Below are 18,396 nucleotides of genomic sequence, written 5' to 3'. Positions count from 1 at the left end.
CATGTGTGCTGCTGAGCAGAGTAGCAGTCTAAGGACAGCTTTGTAGAGTCTGTTCTTCCGTCCTGTAGGTGAGGTCATCTGGCTTTCCCTGCAAGTGCCTTTACTCACGGAGCTATCCCACCAGTCTCTCAAATCAAAAATTTTTTTTATGAATTACTTATTTTGTATGAGCCGAGGATGGGGGGCACACAGATCACAGCACTTGGGCGGAGATCAGAGAACAACTTGTGGGCATTATTCTCTCCTCCCGCAGTGTGGGTCTGGGATGGAACTCAGGGAGACAGACTTGGCAGCAGGCACCTACACCTCTGAGCCCTCTTGGCAGCCCTAAGCCTTGTGTTTTAATGGTGGCCGCCTTGCCCTGCCCTCTCTTTCGTACTTTGGCCTGTCCACAGGTTGTAAAGAGGGATTTATGTGTTTTTGTGTGCTTTGTTGTTCACTCCAAGCCTGGGTCATCACAAGCTCTTAATGCTGGCCCATCAGTTTAGACACTATTTATATCCATGCTTTCTTCAAACTCCTTTCTCTCTTCCCAGGTCATTCTATCACAATTTATTAATTCAGTAAGTTTTTTGAGTCTTGCAAAGTTATTTAATGGATTTTTTTTCCTGCAAAAGAATGTACAGGTCACACCAAGAACATAGTAAGTGGATAATGAGCAGTGGGATTTGGAGCTGGAACTGAAATACGAGCTGTTGTCTTTGGTGGAAGTTTCTGGAATGAGGAAAAATAACCCAGGGTGGGTGTCTGCAGTGCCCTATGCTCATGGATTCTTTTTGTTTTCTGAGTCTGAGAAAGTAAAGCTCAGGTATAGGAACACTGAGGCCATGGAAGGGACGGGTGAAAATCAAGGTGAATTGGTCATCTACCACTATATATTGCTCCCTTGATGTTGACATGATCTGCATGTACCAAAACTTGAGAGAAAAAAGCCACAGGCCTGGAAGGCTTGGTTTCAGCATGTTGCCCCTCCCCCTCTCCTGACCCACAAACATTCCAGTTCTGTGGCAGTTGGTGGTGGTAGTGGGTAGGTGAAGGTCCTTTGGGCAGAAACCAGTCTAAAGGAGAAGGGTGAGATTTCTAAGGCAAAGCAAATTCACCCTCCCAGAAAAGCAGATCTGAGGGATCAGTCAGTCATAAAGAGGACTGTGGGTTTAGGAGCACGTCCAAGGAAAACCAGAGGCTATAAAGCAAGCCCACAGCAGCAGAAGGAAGCAGAGAGCTTGTCGCCCCGTTGCCTGGCTCTAATCTTCCTTTAATGGTGTTTATGTAGAAGAAAACAGGTTTGACGGATCTACAGGAAGAGGCCACCCTTAAGAACTGTATATAGATAGCAAAGGATAGAGGCTAGCCCCTGAAGGAGGCAGGCGAGTGCTCAGGATCGAAAGGGCCAGTAGAGAACAGTTCAGCCTCTCAAGAGTCCTGCGTTGTCTCTGAAGTTGTGAATGAACATAAGACTGACCCCTCCATGCTCTGAGTGAAGAGCAGGACCCCAGCGGGCACTCAGCATCTGGCGGTGGATGTGGAACTCCGGCCCAACAGGCGTGTGGTGTCTTACTGATCCCTAAGAGACAGACTTCTGCCATGCTCTGAGGGCTCCCCGCCTGAAGAGGCAGGGCGAGCACTGAGTGTTCTTGGGTTGTGTGATTTGCTTACTCTCTGATTCTTTCTCCTCGGGGTTGGCATTTGAATCGTTTTTTATCTATCTCTGTACTTCCCTTTTCCTTCTTGCCCTGGAGTTACCAGGGGTGTTAGCCACTTTTTGCCAGAAAAAGACTGAGGGTTCAGTAATGGGGTGATAAAATAGCAACATTTTTCTTCTCTCTGGAAACTAGCAATTTGTCCCTAAATGAGATTAGAAAATCAGAATTGGGAAGAAGGAAGAATAGAATTCTCCGCCCCCACCCCCCAGGTTTATACAGTTCTGTGAGTCTAAGCACTCACTTGGGGTGAATTCAATGCTGTTTCTCCAGCACCCATACAGTACTGTGACACTTGTCAGGGTGGTCACGGATCCTGTATATTGATTCCCACAGGACAGACACCCTTGAGTATCTTTGTGCTGCAACATCCATGGTATGGCTGATTTTCTTTGTCCGATCCTCTTTCATTTCTCCCCTGGTCAAAAAAATCTGGAGAAGGTAAAAGTTTATTTGGGATTTGTTTTTTAATGTCAGCCTGTATATTAATATCGTAATCTGAGAAGAGAGAATATAAGAATGTTTACTACCTTGAACTAAATGCCAGCCAGTTATTCTACAAACCACAGTACATTTGAAGTTTGTGGGGATTATTAAAATAAATATAAAAGGCTTCTCAGGAGGCAGAGTCTGGGCTCCATTACAGCACGTGGGCATTAGGGGTGGGTTAATTTACCTGGAAAATTAAGTTCCTGAAACAAAAGAACTAAGATCACAATATTCAAGGAGTTGTGCTATCTTAATTTAGACGAGGGCTTATAGCTAGCTGCCTTTTGAATTCCGAATACATGTTGGCAGACACTGTGACATTGTGGTTTTTCATCTTTTGAGACAGGGTCCAATATCTAGCTAAGGTTGGCTTCAAACTCTTCCGGCTGAATTGTGAGTGACTTCGCATTGGCTGTAGCTACCTGCAGCTTCTTCCTTGAACTCTTTGTGGAAGGGGAAGGCTGGGAGTCAGGCAAACTGAACTAAAATTCAACCCCACTTGAACACTAGTGTTCAAGAGAAATGTGCACAAAATACATAGTTACAAAACATGCTGAAGGGCCGGCATGCAGCGTAGAGGAAGAACATTTGCCGAGAAGCCTTGGGTCAGTTCCCAGTGCTGTAAAAAGAAAAATTCCCCATGAGGTCAAAGGTTTGAAGGTGTCAGGTGACCACTGGTCATGTGGCACCTGAGAATAACAAAATACCAGTTAATGTTTATTTTAGGTGCCCTAGCAAGAAGAAATGGAAATGACCTGGGATGGAAGCCAATCTAAATTGGTTTTTACAGAGAAAGGTGTTGCTGTATGTAGTTGAAAACAGAGAGTGTGCCCATTAGAAACGTTGGATGGAAGCTATTAAGAATTGAGAAGACTAAGATGAAAGGGGTTAGCATGGTATGAAGGCTCTTCTACTTGAAGCTGTTAAGACCGAGCTCCAGTACACCTTTAATCCCAGCACTCAGGAGACAGAGGCAGGTGCACCTCTGACTTCAAGGCCAGCCTGGTCTACAGAGCAAGTTCCAGGACAGCCAGGGCTACAAAGAGAACCCATGTCTCAAGAAAAGAAAAAAAAGGCTCGAGCTCCAGTTGTGGTTTGTGTAGGCACCATCAGATCCGTCCCACTTGTGAAACAGCAGAAACGTCCTGGGGTTCACTGTGCCCATGGGATTGTGTTTGGCAATAAAATGTTCTTGTACTTATCTCCCTAGGGCTTTATTTGATAGTCTGGGAACTCATTTCAGACACTGAAGACCTGGCTGAGAAAGTGCTAGGAAGCAGCCCAGTGTGTTTCTCCTGACCCTGTTCGACTTCTTCCTGCAGCCCCTCCATGCTGGGACTAGACAACTCTCCTCTGAGGCTAAGGCCAACCAGATAATGCTGAACCTGGCTTCTGCACTCACTGCCTGGAGCTGGGGTAGCTGCTAAGCACTTGAGTTTCTAAGGAGTCCTTGGATGCAGAAGGAACAAATACATGGCCTGTTAGTCCAATAATTTTTATTATTATTAGGAAGTAGAATAATATTTTGCTCAGAATGAAGTTTTAGAAATTCAGAAAGAAAATAAAAATGAAGAATTTATTGAATGTTTCATATGAAACTATTATAGTATGCTTTGTATTTTATGAGGAAGCAATTTGCACATTTTGGTTGCCTTTGAATAACTTCTGACCCAGACCCAACCCTGCCAGGCAGATCCTGGGAATGCTTGGCAATTGGGAAGGCGGGGGTTACAGGTCTTTCTTCGTCTTGTCTCAGTCCGGTTCTGTTTGTCTTACTGTGGCAGCTTTGGTAAATAAAGCATTTCAAAGCCGCTACAGGATTTTGCTCTTTACGTGAGCTCATTTGCTAGTGAAAGCCATCACCTCTGACCTTTCTGTTTTGTTTATAACCTGGGTCTTCTTTCTCAGACTTAGTTTTCTTCTTTAAGCAGTAGGCACTTGCAGGCGCATGAGCTGCTGAAGATGTTAGTGGGCGCTTGAAAGGTTATCAAGCCTTGCTGACCCTTTTCTGTCATCTTTGCTCTTCCCTCTTTTAGATTAGCTTAGCTGTCCACTCAGCAGGAAAGCCACATCTGTAGTAGTGAGGGCTGTAGGAAGCCGCGAGAAAAGGGCTGCCGCACCACTGGGCTTGGGTCATTTATTAACACTGGAAGTCGTTACCAGACTGGCAAGATGGATCCGCAGGTAAAGGTGCTTGCTACCAAGCCTGTCAGCCTGAGTTAGATTTCCAGGACCCACATGATGGAGGGAGACTCCGAGCTAACTCCCAGAAGTTGCCCTTTGACCTCAGCACGTGCTGTGAGCACATGCCATCTACACATAAATAAGAAATGGATGTGATTTTTTAAAGTGCCTGTCAGGTTTCATGGGCTTTCCTGTCTCTAACTCCAGGCCTCGCTTGTCTGTTGCAGTTGAGTGGATTGCAGCCGTGACATTTGCTGCTGGGACAGCTGCTCTCGGTTACCTGGCTTACAAAAAGTTCTATGGTAAAGATAATCGTACCAAAGCTATGGTGAACCCTCATATCCAGAAAGACAACCCCAAGGTCGTGCACGCCTTCGACATGGAGGACCTGGGAGATAAGGCCGTGTACTGCCGCTGCTGGAGGTCCAAAAAGGTGAGCGCTGCCCCTGTGTGAGCCTGGGTTTTTCTGAGACAGGGTCTCACTAGGCAGCTCAGACAGGCTGCCCTGCTGCCTCTGCCTCCAGTGCTGGGGTTGCAGGCTTGCCCCACCGCTTGCAACTTCCCCTACTCTTGTGGAGTATATTTTCTCAAATACACAGCTGCCACACAGCTGTATTACATCATACCCTCACTGAGTTAAGCTGAGTTAACCATCATCTTCCCCAAAGATGAAGGAAAAATCTCTTTGATTTTCCATTGGGAATTCTTCTCCAAGGGGATCTCGGGAGGAATGTCTGTAGCCTGAGTATAATGAGAAATAGATCGAGCAAGTGTATGTGAGAGACAGGATCTTGCTGGGTAGTCCGTGGACCTACAGAGGCTCCCTTTGTAGCCAGGCTAACCTTGCACTGATGCCAGTCTTCCTGTCTTGGCTCCCGAGTGTGGATTATAGGTACAGCACCTCACCTGGCTTAGATTCCTTACTGGAAAGTTCCTATAATTAAATACCTGGCAATTTTTAATTCATTAAAATCTACTTGATGTAATAAGAATTCTCTTCTGTCAGATGGAAGTGACACCTACAGGCTCTAGGCATGGACAGTGGGATCCTCTTTCTAAACGTCTTGACAGGGTGATACACTGGGTGACTTCTGAATTTCAGATGTCCCCAGAGACCCAGTGCTGTCTCTGAATGGGCTGCTGTTCACATTTGTGGAAAATTGATTTCCAAAGCTCAATTTCCAAGGCCGAAGCATGCCGAGCTGGGAGTACAGGCAGTGGTGGAGAACTTCCCCAGACGCCATGAGTTTAGTCCTAGATCTTAGAAAAAGGAAAGAAAAAACAAAACAACCCCACATAATTTCAAGTACCATTTTCTGAAATGGCAGTATATTGGAGGCTTACCACAGTGGAGAATGCTATCATGAATTGTGTCATAAACATAGAAAAGGCTATATAATGCCTACTAGAAAGTGTGTTTGGGGGAGTAATTTATTTTATTACTTTTTGGTTTTCAATACTGTGTGTTTGTGTGCGTGCGTGTGTTGGTATCTTCACGTGAGCACAAATGCTTACGGAGGCCAGAAGCACTGGATCCCCCTGGAGCTTGAATTACAGACAGCTGTAAGGTGCCCAACGAGTGCTGAGAGCTGGGGTTCAAACTCAGGTCTTGTGCAGGAGCAGGACTCATAAAACACAGTTTAAGAGATGTCATGTGTCCCACAAGGCCTGGTGTAGATATGGAATGTGAACTGTAGGTACTCCCAGAGCTGCTAGGACATAATCTTCTGGTGCTCTGTAGACTAGACTTGATTTCAGAGCTGTGCCTACATAGGCTCTGTTCTTGCTGCTCATTAAACAAGGAAGGAAAAATGGAGACTTTCCCCAGTCGCAGAAGCTCTTCCATCAGTGATGTGAAATGTAAATTCCTAAACCTGCTCAGTGTATGCACCTGCTCACATGCAAACACTGGTGTCCCAGGTGAGCCCGGTATGTGTAATTCAGGTGCATTACTGAACGGGAGTGCTTGTGCCGTGGGCAAAAGTCTTCTGAGAGTTAGACTGCCCTGGGAGAATGGGAGACACGTGCATGAGCACATGCAGACATTAGGAATGCTTTCTCAAAATGTGCCAGACAGCAGCAGTCCTAAGGAGAGGGAGCCGGTGAAGTCCGTGAGGAGACCCAGTGTGCAAACTGCTTCATGGTTTGGGCCACGGGTCTTTTAGATGTGATTTACCATAGAATGCTGGCTGCAGAAGTGCAGAGAAATCTGCAGGGTCCACGGAAAAGAGTGACTTTTTAAAAAGACTTGTTTTCCTTTGTTTTGTTTTTTGGTTTGGTTTGATTTGGTTCTTCGAGAAAGGGTCTCTCTGTGTAGCTGTCCTGGAACTAGCTCTTGTAGACCAGGCTGGTCTTGAACTCACAGAAATCCTCCTGTCTCTGCCTCGTGAGTGCTGGGATTAAAGGCGTGCACCACCACTGCCCGGCTTTTATTCATTTTATTTATGTATGTGCATGAGTGTAGGTGCCCACAAAGTTGGGTCCCCCTGGAACTAGAGTTATAGGTAGTTGTAAGCCACCTGACATGGGTACTGGGAACCAAACTCAGATCCTCTGGAAGAGCAGCACACACGTACCCGCTGATGTCTCTCCAGCCCTGGCAGGGACTAGTCAGGGAGACTGGAGAGGAAACTTCAGGGTCTTAGTGTGTGCTTTAGAGGGGGCATATTCACCAGAAACGCGGAATTCAGGTTGAAAAGCTAATGTCTCCACAGCAATGCTAAGCAGTTCAGTTGCAAAGAGTGAGCTTGGGGTGCTGATGTGCAGGAGCAGTGGGCGTGGCCTTAGGGACAAGGTGGCAGCGGAGGCCAGCAGAACTGGTGAGTCATGGTGTATTCGATAAGAATCAGAGATGAAATCTCAAAGAATGTTCTGCATTTGGACACAGAGTCAGGAGATAGAACAGACCCTGGGGAGAGAAGATAGAGTGTCAGAGTAGCAAGGAGAGTTTTCCAGGCTCTGGTACGGAACTGGCCTAGCAGCATGCCAGGTGAGTGGGGGATGATGGGGAGACTCTTGGATTAAGCAATTAGCAGCTGGCCTTTTGCTGCCCTTTCAACAGAATAATTAAAACTCTGGGTCCAAGTCAGTGAAAGCCAATGTTACCAAAAAACAAGTGCTACCAGTATGAGCTGCTGTCCGTGAGAGTAGGTAGGGAAAGAGGGCTGGCAGAGGCAGGAGGGAACTTCCTGGCATTGACTTGTCCCATAAGTGGATAAGGACTTTGTTAAGAGTTAAGATCTCAGAAAGAATCAAGCATAGGCACAAGCTGGTGCCCTAAATGCCTATTAAACTGTGAGTAGATCAGCAGCGTAGATCAAGAGTATCCCCCAGGAATGCTCTTTGTCCCCACAGTTCAAACCCAGGGCTGCCATTTCCTGTTCTTAGCGCACATGTGGCAGCTCTGTAGCTCCAGTTCAGAAATCTGACACCTTCTTCTGGCCTTCACAGACACTGCACACACATGTAAACAGCCTACACATAAAATAAAATAAGAATGATAAAAAGTCTGCTGTGACTCAGATCAGTCCCTGATCTGTTTTGTAAGCACAGCGGAAGCAAATCCGTGTCCTGCAGAAGCTGACTCTTGGGACCTCTCCTGAAAACACTGGCAGACACAATAATGTCAGTTAGATCTGTGATGTGGATTAGTAAAAATGAAGGAACATTTGGAATTATAATCATATTTCCAAAAGAAAATGTCTCCATGACCCATTTAAAAAATGAACTGTACATTAAAGGGAAAAACATTAGGGGCTCAGGGATGAGCAAAATGGAAAAACTGGAGCAAAGATTGCAGCAAGGATGGTTGGCATAGGGATCATAGTAAATTGATTTTTCTTCTGGGTTTTGGGTTTTTTTGTTTGTTTGTTTGTTTGTTTGTTTGTTCTTTTTTGAGACAGGATTTTATGTGGCCTAGAATCTTGATTCTTGTGCCTCTGCTTCTCAAATGTTGACATTACAGGTGTGTACTACTACCCCCAAGTACAAATTGATTTTAATGGAACACCCTTGGACTCTTGCAAGTAGAGCCATGGGCATAATTGTGGTTAGAGTGTGCACAAAATCCAGGGTTCAACCCTCAGCACACACCTCATTGGTTTCATGGGTTTTTGTTTTGTTTTGTTTTTGCCTATTTGTAAATAGGCAAAAGGCATAGGTCCCTAGAGTGGTAGCCTTTAGCATGCATCACCAGATATCAGGGAAGTTTGAGTAGCGATCTGGATTTTATCCCCCGTCCATTTCTTCCTCCTGTTCTATGAAGTACATTTGCTAGTTAAGAAAAATAGAAGCTGTGGTGTGTGGGAATCAGGCATCCCTATCCCACTGCTGTGAGCACAGGCTGATGTGGAGATTAGAAATCTTACAATCTTTCTCTCTTCCTAGTTTCCGTTCTGTGATGGGGCTCACATAAAACATAACGAAGAGACTGGAGACAACGTGGGACCTCTGATCATCAAGAAAAAAGAAGCTTAATGGACATTTTCAGTGCTGCACCCCAGAGTGTTGTGATGTCACCTGATCGTTTAATTAGAATTGATTAATTAACGAGACACTCACTCTGTCTGATTGGCCTCCCTGGTTCTAGATGTGGTTGGTACCTCACAAATCGCAGCTTTCGTATTCATGGCTTTAGCCTTGCTGTTGGAGCATCGTGGTGCACATTTGTTGAAAGAGCATAAAAAAGAAAGGCTAAACCAACCTCATGGTATATGGGTTATTTTGGTCTTGTAAGGATCCGTTGCTTTACAATAATGGTCTTAGAATATAGTTGTATCTGAGGTTAGCATATTAAATTATTCTCAACATCATGTACATGTACATTGTACTTGTAAATTTAAAGAAAAATCACCTTTTCAGATTACTTAGTTAACTTAGAAGGTGATGGAGTATGATCAAGTTGCGTTGATTTATTACAGCATAAGGGAAACCTGCCATGACCTTGTCTGTCCTTGTGGCCAAGGTGATGGCGTAGGTTCATCTTGTGTGTTTTAATGTTCTCAGTCAGAATTAACTGAATGTTATTCTCCCTAAAATCGCCCAGGTCAACAATAAAGGGGCAACAACTTCCTTGTGTTCCTTTCTGTGGATATTTAATTGATCCACCAATAGCAGAAATCTAGACCACCACAGTGATGTTGGTTAAGTAGTCACAAAGAATGTTGGGACCGTGGCTCTGTGGATAAAGTGCCTGTGTAAATCCAGGCAGGCATGGCAGCTTGCCTGTCATTCCAGCCTTGAGAGGTAGGGGTTAAGAATCAGCCGAACAAGCTGACCAACTGGACTAGCCAGAATCAATGAGATCTGAGTAAAATCAGAGGCACTGCCTCAGATCAGTGGAGAACTAGAAAAGAAGACACTAGTGTCAATCTCAGACCTCCATCTGAACACACCCCTGCACATACATGCACCACATGCATGTGAATATGATTGCACACATCCATATGTGCAAAAACAAAACAAAATGTCATATAGGACTTAAGCCCAATAGCAGAAGGGCATTGGCCTGAAGGCCTTATGGGTTTTGATACCCATGTTCACGTATATTGATCCCGAAATCACACAGCCTTGCAGAGAGTAACAAGTTCCAATCAAAAGCATAGGAAATCTTATTTCCCACCCTAGCTAATCAAGTGCATGGCTTGCACTAGTAAAGAAACTAGCTTTGAAGATAAAAAGGGTCCCATCTTTTCAACTGTGCAGCCTTTTCCTTACAAAGGCTCGAAGACTGTGTTAATGTGCACAGTTGCTGCTCTTCCTGAACAGCCAAGGCTTCACGTCCTCATCAGTGACGAGCTGAGCCCCCATGAGCAGTGTGCTCTCTTCTCTGCCATTTACTGACCTTCTCAGCCTGTGTGTGTGCATGTTGTATGTGTTCATACGGGGTATGTGGTCCCATGTGGAGGCCAGAGGTCACTGTTGGATCTCATAGATTTGGCTATATTGGCTGGCCAAGGAGCTCCAGGAATAATTCTGTTTTCCCCAAACCCCCAGCACTGGATTCCAATGCTGGAATTTCAGGCGCACCTCTCTTTTCTGGGGGTCTAGGGTTCCTGACTCCAGTCTTCACACAAACCACAGCAGGCGCTTTACCCACGAAACTGTCTGCAGCCTGTTTCTCGGCCGTTTAAGTCTAGGAAGTTGTACTAACTGGCCCTTTCAGGGTTTGTCTCCAGATTTCAGACCAACATACACATGTGGCTGTCTCCCCAGGAAGGGGAAACCGCTCCAAGTCTGGCCTCACTTTCCGCAGAAAGGTCTTGAGTTCTCTTGATTTCCAGTGTGAAGGGCCATGTTAGAGATGCAGAGACATCCGTCTGTCAGATGTGTACACCCCATAATTGCACATCACAGTTTGTGATGGAACCAAAAAGATAAGCGTTCGATTATGGCATCATATGGTAAGGTTTATTTGGTAAATGATAGCCGCTCCCAGTTAGGTAGATGGTTTTTTATTTTTGCATCCATCATGGTGACATTTGGCTTTTGCCTGAGGTCCCCAGTTAGTAGCCTACGTGGTATAGGCTCTGTTTGAGAGTGTGTTCTGCTAGTTGCCAAGACGTATTTATTAGAGACAGAGTCTTACCGTGTGACGCAGGCTAGCTTTGAACACAGGTCTGTCTCGGCCTCTCTCCTGCTAGGGTCACAGACCTAAGCTTCCGTGATAGACCTGTCCCTGACAGGCAGAGCCACTTCTCAGCCTTTTAAGTGGATGTGATTGTGCTGAATGACATAAAACTTTGGTCCCCAAATTTTGACCAAGTTCAAATGTTTAGCTCTCCAGGAAGGAAAAGTAATAATAAAAAGTTATCAGCATGAATTTACTTTTTATTGTAAGGCAATTCCAGTATTTACGGTATCAAAGTATCCTTCAATGAAATCTTAGTAGTGGTATCATTTCCTTTAAGTAATTTTCTTTCTTTTCCATTTTGGTTTTTCAAGATGAGTTCTGCATATAACAGCCCAGGCTGACCTCAAACTCAAAGAGATCCATCTGCCGCTGTCTCCCGAGTCCTGGGATTAAAGGCATGCACCACCACCACCTGGCTAAGTACTTTTCTTGACAAAAGAAGATGGCATCCATCCATATATCTGTCCCTACCATTTTTAACTGCTCTGCAAACTGAAAGCCTGAGCCACAGCAAGCCAAGATCCTATCTAAAGCTCTAGAATGTGTTTGTTGATGTCAGTGTCATTTGATGCCTGACTTAAGTTTCAAATCTGATAGTGAACGCAGCACATTGCGGGTTCATTGGAAGTTAGCAATTGCTTCGAATGCTTTCGACTTGCCATGGGTCCAGAGCCAGGATAGTGGTGCATGACTTTAGGTGAAAGCCGTACCATCTTTGAAGGAAGATTCCCAAAGGATGAATTTCTGCTGAGCATCCACCTTTCCTGAGCAAAGCCCAGGTTTGTTACAGGCTTAAGTCCGGGCTGGGAGTCAGCTCAGCGGTTTAGTCCTTGCCTCACATTGCAAGGCCCAGGGTTCACCTCAACAGGACTGCCGATCAGTGCCGTCATCACCTCTGATGTTTCTGGAATTAGTTACTTTTCTCTTCCCTGTGACAGAGATAGCCAGCAGGGTGGGGGTGCATTCCCCTGTGGCAGCTGGTCACACAGCATCCACAGCCAGGAAGCAGATGAATGCTGGTGCTGAACTCACTCTTCTTATTGGTCAGGGACCCCGGGCGGTGGAGTGGTGCCACCCAGTGTGCTGATCCTTCCCATCTCTGTTAGCGGGGCCTAGAGACCCGCTGACAGCTAGGTCCAGGTGTATCTCTTAGACAGCTCCTGATCCATCAAGTTGGCAATCATAATTAACCACTACACCCGTGAACCAAAAAAAGAAAAAAAAAGCCATTCCACATCAAACAGGTGCTGGGAGAATGCCCATCCAGCCTCGTGTCACGAAGGTGGTCCTCACTGTCGGTAGCCCCTGTACAGGTCTCTGGTGACAGACTTATTCCTTGTGTCTCCTAAGGAGAGCCAGAAGTTGATTCCCGCCAAGGCCTCAGGTGAGTGTTGAGAGTCGTGTAGATTTCCCAGTTTATCATTCGTTATTCCTGTGTGTGAATGGTGGGGCGGGCACATGTGGAGGTTGGAAGAGCCCGTTCTCTCCTTCCACCTTTCCAAGGTCTGGGGATCTAATACGAGGTCAGAACTCGGCAGCAGGCGAGCCCTTGCCCTGCTGCGCTGTCTCGCTGGCCCCCTGTTTCGTTTTTCATTGAAAATAACTTTCTAGCATTGCCTGCCTGCTTATGGGGATGGGTGGTATCTTCTGTTTCCACCACAAGCCCGAATTCTGTCGGGCTAGGCTCGTCTAGGGAAGTGTGCTCCAGGTCCTAGCATCCTTTAGACTCCGGAAGCCTCCCAGCTCCTTTAAAGTCCAGTCTCTTACATCCTCTGTCCCTGCAGAGTAATCCTTTTCTCTTGTGTTTATTTGGGTTTGTTTCTTTTTGTGTTTGTTGTTTGAGCCAGGATCTCCCTGTGTAGCGCCGGCCTTGACCGCCTTCTGTGTCAGCACTGTCGTCAGAATCCACGTTCAGTGTTCTTTGTCGACACAGTCCAGCTACCCGTTCAACTCATCAGCCGCCGTCTTCCCGCACACTCGCCCCATGGTGAACTTTTCTGAGTCTGTTCATCTCTCGCCCGCCCTCTGTCAGAGCCCTGCAAACACTAGATTGCACGTGCTCTTTTGCTCTTTCGGTTTCAGTCTTGGCTCAGAGTGCCACCTAGTGCGCAGCCTCTGGTACTGACAACACAGAGCACTAAATTACCTTTTGTGTTGTTTTAAATCCAGTTGTACACTGAAGTCCTTGACCTTGTGTCCCCCTAAAGCGAGATTCGCTTTCAGCAGCTGACATTTTCAACTTCCCTGTGGTTCAGACATCCGGTTTGGGAAATAACCAGTAGTCTTCTTAATCCCCTAGGGAAAAGTGTTACAGTTTTGGTCGTTCATGTGAGTGCCGAGAGCAGCACTCAGTGAGTACTGGTTCGAGCCCACGCCTGCAATGGAATGCAGCTTTAAAGGCTACGGATAATTGCCCAGAAACCAACTTGTTTTTGCCTCTCCAAACCTGAAAATCCATTTTGATTTGTTTCTTTATTTTACCTGTTTGCTTTCCGTATTCTGGCAAGCTACAGATGCTAACCTTGGGTTGGTTTTTGCTGTTTGGTTGGTTGGTTTGGTTAGTTGGTTTGGTTGGTTGGTTGGTTGGTTGGTTGCTTGGTTGCTTGGTTGGTTGGTTGCTTGGTTTGGTTGGTTTGGTTTGGTTGGTTGGTTGGTTGGTTTGGTTTGCATGTTCTTTCCCAGCCAGGAAAGCATGCTGAATAACTTGCCCTGACAGGTTTGGCTGTAATGTATCTAGTCAACAGTAAAGCTGTGGCTTAGCTGGCTTAAAAAACCAACCAGGAAACCAAGTTCGACCCAGCTGAGGGTGCCGCTAGAGCACTCACCTAGTGTGGCTTGACCCCAGTGCTGCAGAAGGAAAAGCCACACCCCTTCCTCCAGGCTGTTCTGGGGGCAGCAGGGAGAGGTGTGGTACCCTGTGATGCAGCTGGTCTCTTGACACAGCCCATCACCCCATGACAAGGGCACCTGCCTCATTTGTCTTTACTACCCCCCCCCCTTTAAAATTTTATTTTGGGGCAAAAGAGATGGCTTAGAGGTTAAAAGTCTGCAGTTAGTGCTCTCCCAGAGGACCCAGGTTTGGTTCCCAGCAGCCACACTGGATGGTTCACAACAGCTTGTAACTCCAGCTCCAGGGGATTAGCACATCTAGTCTCCAAGGATACTTAGATACCTGTTCATATACCCACATACAGACACAGATGCATATGTGTAATGAATTTTTAAACAGTTTTTACTTCCGTGTATATGCATTTGCCTGTGTCTGTGTGTACCACATGAGCACAGGTACCCAGAGAAGTCAAGTCCTCCCAGAGTTAGAATTGGCAGTTGTGAGTTGTCTGGTGTGGGTGCTGGGACCCAGGACCTCTGTAAGAGCACCAAGTGCTGATAATGGCTGGGCCGTCTCTCCATAGTCTGGATAGCCTCTTAGTGGCTGAGCTGACTACTGTCTTCAGTTCTGCTCAAACAGCACCCACACCACAAGGTGAGAGCCAGCCTTGGCAGCTTGTCTCCCCTCCCCTGACCTCAGCATTAGTCACGGCTTCCAAAGCTGTTTCAAGAGATGTGACAACCGCAGCTGCTGCCACAAGGGTGCCAGGCTCTGTGGCTGGGACATACTCTGGTGGGATCCTCATTGTTAGTTAGGCCAGGACCCCTTGAAGCAGCAGCCCTTCCACACCAGTCTGGGCTTTGTTCCTTTTGAAGGCCAGAGCTCCTTGTCTGTTTGGCTTTCTCATCCTCTGGGACATGTGAAGGAGCATCTCCACCTTCCATTGTTTTCTGCCACCTGCCCTGTGTGCACGGTTACCTCTGTGACCCTGACAGTCTGCACAAAGTGTTCAGCTCGGGGCCAGACAGAGGGAGGGACAAACACATATTTTCTAAACTGTAAGCAAAAAAGACACTGCCCTGAGCAAGCTTGACTTTGCCGGTATTGGTCTGCACGGCCTCCTTAGGATGGCAGGCACGGGTGTGTATCGAGATTGCAAGAGTCCAAGTCAGATACTCTCACTTGGTTGAGTTCTCAAGGTTATTCTCTGCGATGGTTAGTTTTACCTGTCAACTGGGTAGGACACGGGATACTCGGATAATTGGCCAGTCAATAATCAGTGTTGTAGGTGTGTGTGTGTGCGCGTGCACGCTCGCGCGCGCGTGCATGTTTTAGAGTAAGATGAAATTCAGTCAGCAGATGAAATAAAGCAGAGTGCTGTCAGCAAGGCACCACACCTCACCCAATCTCGGAAAGGATCAGGAAGGCTGAAGTATGGTCCGGTTTCAGAGCCCCAGTCCTGAATTCACTCCTCGGGTTGAGTGCACACAGCCATGTGCTCCACTCCCAGCTGCTGTGGGTCCACGCTGGAATCGGGGCAAGGCACAAAGGTCACAAGTTTGGGTCCAGCTTGGGCTATATTTTAAAAGAGAAGCTGTGTCTTTCCCTGCCTTATAAAGTGCAGTGGAGACTGAGTTGTCATCCCTGATTGTCGGGGCAGAAGAGACCAGAACACACAGGAGTTTACCTACCGGGACCTAAATCAGTGTAGAAAATCAGTGGTTGCTGCTTAGCCATTGTCAGTACACAGTGAGGAGCTGTCCAAGCCAAATGTTCCCCTGACCTCTGTACAAGCAGTGTTGGCGAATTATTTCTGTTTATTTTCTGCCAACACAGTGGCTGCACCTGACTCTACTGCTGTTCCGGCCAGGAATTGTGAGCCCACAGTAACTAGCCCACTTCTTGGGCAGTGGCTGTTCACCTCCTGCAGCTGCCACCAAATGGAGTTTTTAACTAAATCAACTAAATCTCTATTGTTCTGTTTATCAGTAAGACTAGGGAGTCAGAGGCCAGGGTGAAAACCTGCAAGCTCAGAGAGCTGGAGGAGCAAGTAGCTAACCTTCCCTCTTCACCAGCGTCTCAAAGAGAGCATCCTTCTGTTCCACCAAACCAAAACGTCCCTCCCTACTACTTCCTGTGCATCTCTCACCATCTTCCAGACTCCCTCTGACTCTCTATGATTACTTTCTGTCAACTGGTTGCTGAATCCACCTCCTGATCCAAGGTTGATTTTATTTAATCAACACAAACACAAACTTGGGGTTCACAGTGTGATTGAGTATCCCAAAACAAATTTTTATTGATGCTAGATTATAACAACAATAAAAACTGCATGGTTGGTGTAGCCCAGTAAGAGAGCACTTGCCTTCCATATGTACAGCCCTGGGTTCAATCCCCAGTCTTACAATAGAAGGATAATTGCATATACAGACTATAACATGTTATTGGGATACAGTTATTCATTGTGTAGTATTTAAATCAATACAGACATCTAAATCTTCAAACACTTGTCATTTTTCTATGGTGAAGACATACAAAGTCTTTTTAGTTTTGTTTTTAGATGCGTACCATATGACTGCTCCCCTTGTCACCCTACTGTGAAATAGCACACACAGCTTCTTGCTCCTTAGCTGTAACTGAACACCCATCCCTCCACCCGCTTATTGTCCTCAACCTCCAATGACCTTGGGTCACCTTCTGAATGACCCATCTACGAGGGTAACTGCAGGATGCCTGTTTTTCTTCATCTGGCTTACTTCGTTTAGCACATTTTCAAGTTCCATCTGTGTTATAGCAACTGACAGGCTCCACTGGGTGTTCACAGGTACCGCGTTTTCTTTGTTCATTTGTTGACACACACTGCAGTTGATTTCATGGCTGACCACTGCTGTGATAAGCGTGAGAGAACAGGTGTCTCTTGTAAATTAAGCTACACCATATGTAATTTCAAAGGGGGCTGTGTTCATTATATATAATAATAATCGTGCTGGAGCACTTGGTCAGGTCATTAACCCTCCCGAACCCTTATAACACAGAAGTAATAGGACTGTCTCACAGAGTGGTCATGAAAATAAAACACAGGTTATATATCTGTCAAAAGGAACACATGATGGAATTAGTTACAACTCTAATTGGCCTTTGTTAGAGATATATGAAATTGAAGCCGCCTCCATTCTACAAAATAGGACAAGGGCTCCCACTGGGCAGGAGTAAAACAAGGTTTTATTGCATGAGAACAGTACACAGACAATAAAAATTCAAACAAAGCTGATCTCCACAGCTCTGGGAACCAAACCCAAGGCCTCGAACATGCTAGGCCAGTGTTTCACCACGGCAGCACACCCCAGCTCCCATTTCTTTTCGATAAAGACCGAAGCAAAGGCCAGTCGCCTTGCCAGCTGCCGGAGCTTGGACTCTTGGCTTTCGGAAGAGCTGCTCTGTCTGGGTTTATCTTCTTCCCAAAAGGTGTCATTTGGTTAAGAAGCATTTCATCTTCATTCTGACTCTGGGCTCTTGGAGCCTGGAGCTTGCTCCGAGCCATTATAACACATGATTTTCGCCCAGCACCCAAGGGTGTCCAGTTACCCATTGTCGCTTGCTGTTGAATAGCAGGCCACCAAGCCACAGGAATTCTGACCGCTTCACGTCTGAGAAGCTGTTTCCTTGAACAGAGTCTACAGCTTAATCGTAATCCCAATCGACCAACCATTTCCTACAGGGCGAGGCTGCTTTGTTTGCATGACCCTTGTTTGATCAAACTCCCTCAGAGGAAACTGGAGAGGGATTAGAAGAGCAAACACCCGCCTGCCCACGTGAAGGGAGGACTCTGGGAATGAATGAGAGAAGCAGTAGAAACAGCCCTGTCATTCCGCTGCCCCCCCCACTTCATCCTTCTTGGTTCATACCTGCCTGGTGCAGAGGGAAAATGCAGACTATCTGTGCATATGTGTGTGTGTGTGTGTGTGTGTGTGTGTGTGTGTGTGTGTGTGATATATGTGATATCACACACACACACACACACACACATATATATATAAAGAAATACCAAGCATGAGATAAAAGAGATATGTCTTGGTGTTTGGCAGCAATGCCTCTCCCTTGGCAATGTGGAAAGATAGGCGAAGGGAATGGCAGAAAAGTATGCTATGACATAGGATTTCTGGTGCTTTCCCTCCTGTACGAATACCATAGCATTTCCTTATCTTCACTTAGCCGCTTAGGCTTTGGGTTTAAGACAAGTGATTTCATAGGACTCTGCCCTCTAACGAATATGACCCTCTTGACATATTCCTTACAACATCATCCCAGTGGATGTCACAGTAGCCCAGAAAGGTCAGGTTTCTTGCTCCTCATCTTTGGATGGCCAGAACAGGTAGATGCCTCGCGAAGATCAAACTATGAACAAGGGAAAGACAGACGTCAAAATCAGCTACATGCTGACCCGAAGTCGTCCCGCATCTACAGCTCACCTCCTGTGTCGTACTCGAACACACAACCGTGCTTCTGCATGCATGGCTGAAACCAAGCACAGATTGAGAAGCCTGGGGACACACAGTGCTCAG

At 46.3% G+C, this 18,396-nt stretch overlaps 1 protein-coding gene across 2 annotated transcripts in view; it reads left to right on the top strand.

Moving 5' to 3' along the window:
* Cisd1 (CDGSH iron sulfur domain 1) overlaps nucleotides 1-11,248 on the top strand; it is a 14,889-nt gene extending 3,641 nt beyond the window's left edge. The window contains exons 1-3 of one of the 2 annotated variants that reach the window (XM_013351241.2): nucleotides 3,648-3,669; nucleotides 4,601-4,806; nucleotides 8,760-11,248. In XM_013351241.2, coding sequence (XP_013206695.1) covers nucleotides 3,663-3,669; nucleotides 4,601-4,806; nucleotides 8,760-8,849 — 303 coding nt within the window. In that variant the 5' untranslated portion in view covers nucleotides 3,648-3,662 and the 3' untranslated portion in view covers nucleotides 8,850-11,248. Of the gene's footprint in view, nucleotides 1-3,647; nucleotides 3,670-4,600; nucleotides 4,807-8,759 lie in introns of those variants that run through there. The other variant, XM_005360165.2, reaches the window with a different exon arrangement.
* Nucleotides 11,249-18,396: the final 7,148 nt, after the last annotated feature.

Source organism: Microtus ochrogaster, linkage group LG2 (genome assembly GCF_000317375.1).
Source record: "Microtus ochrogaster isolate Prairie Vole_2 linkage group LG2, MicOch1.0, whole genome shotgun sequence".
Lineage (NCBI taxonomy): Eukaryota > Metazoa > Chordata > Mammalia > Rodentia > Cricetidae > Microtus > Microtus ochrogaster.
Note: the sequence above shows the minus strand (reverse complement) of the source record. Positions and strands in the feature narration are given on the sequence as shown.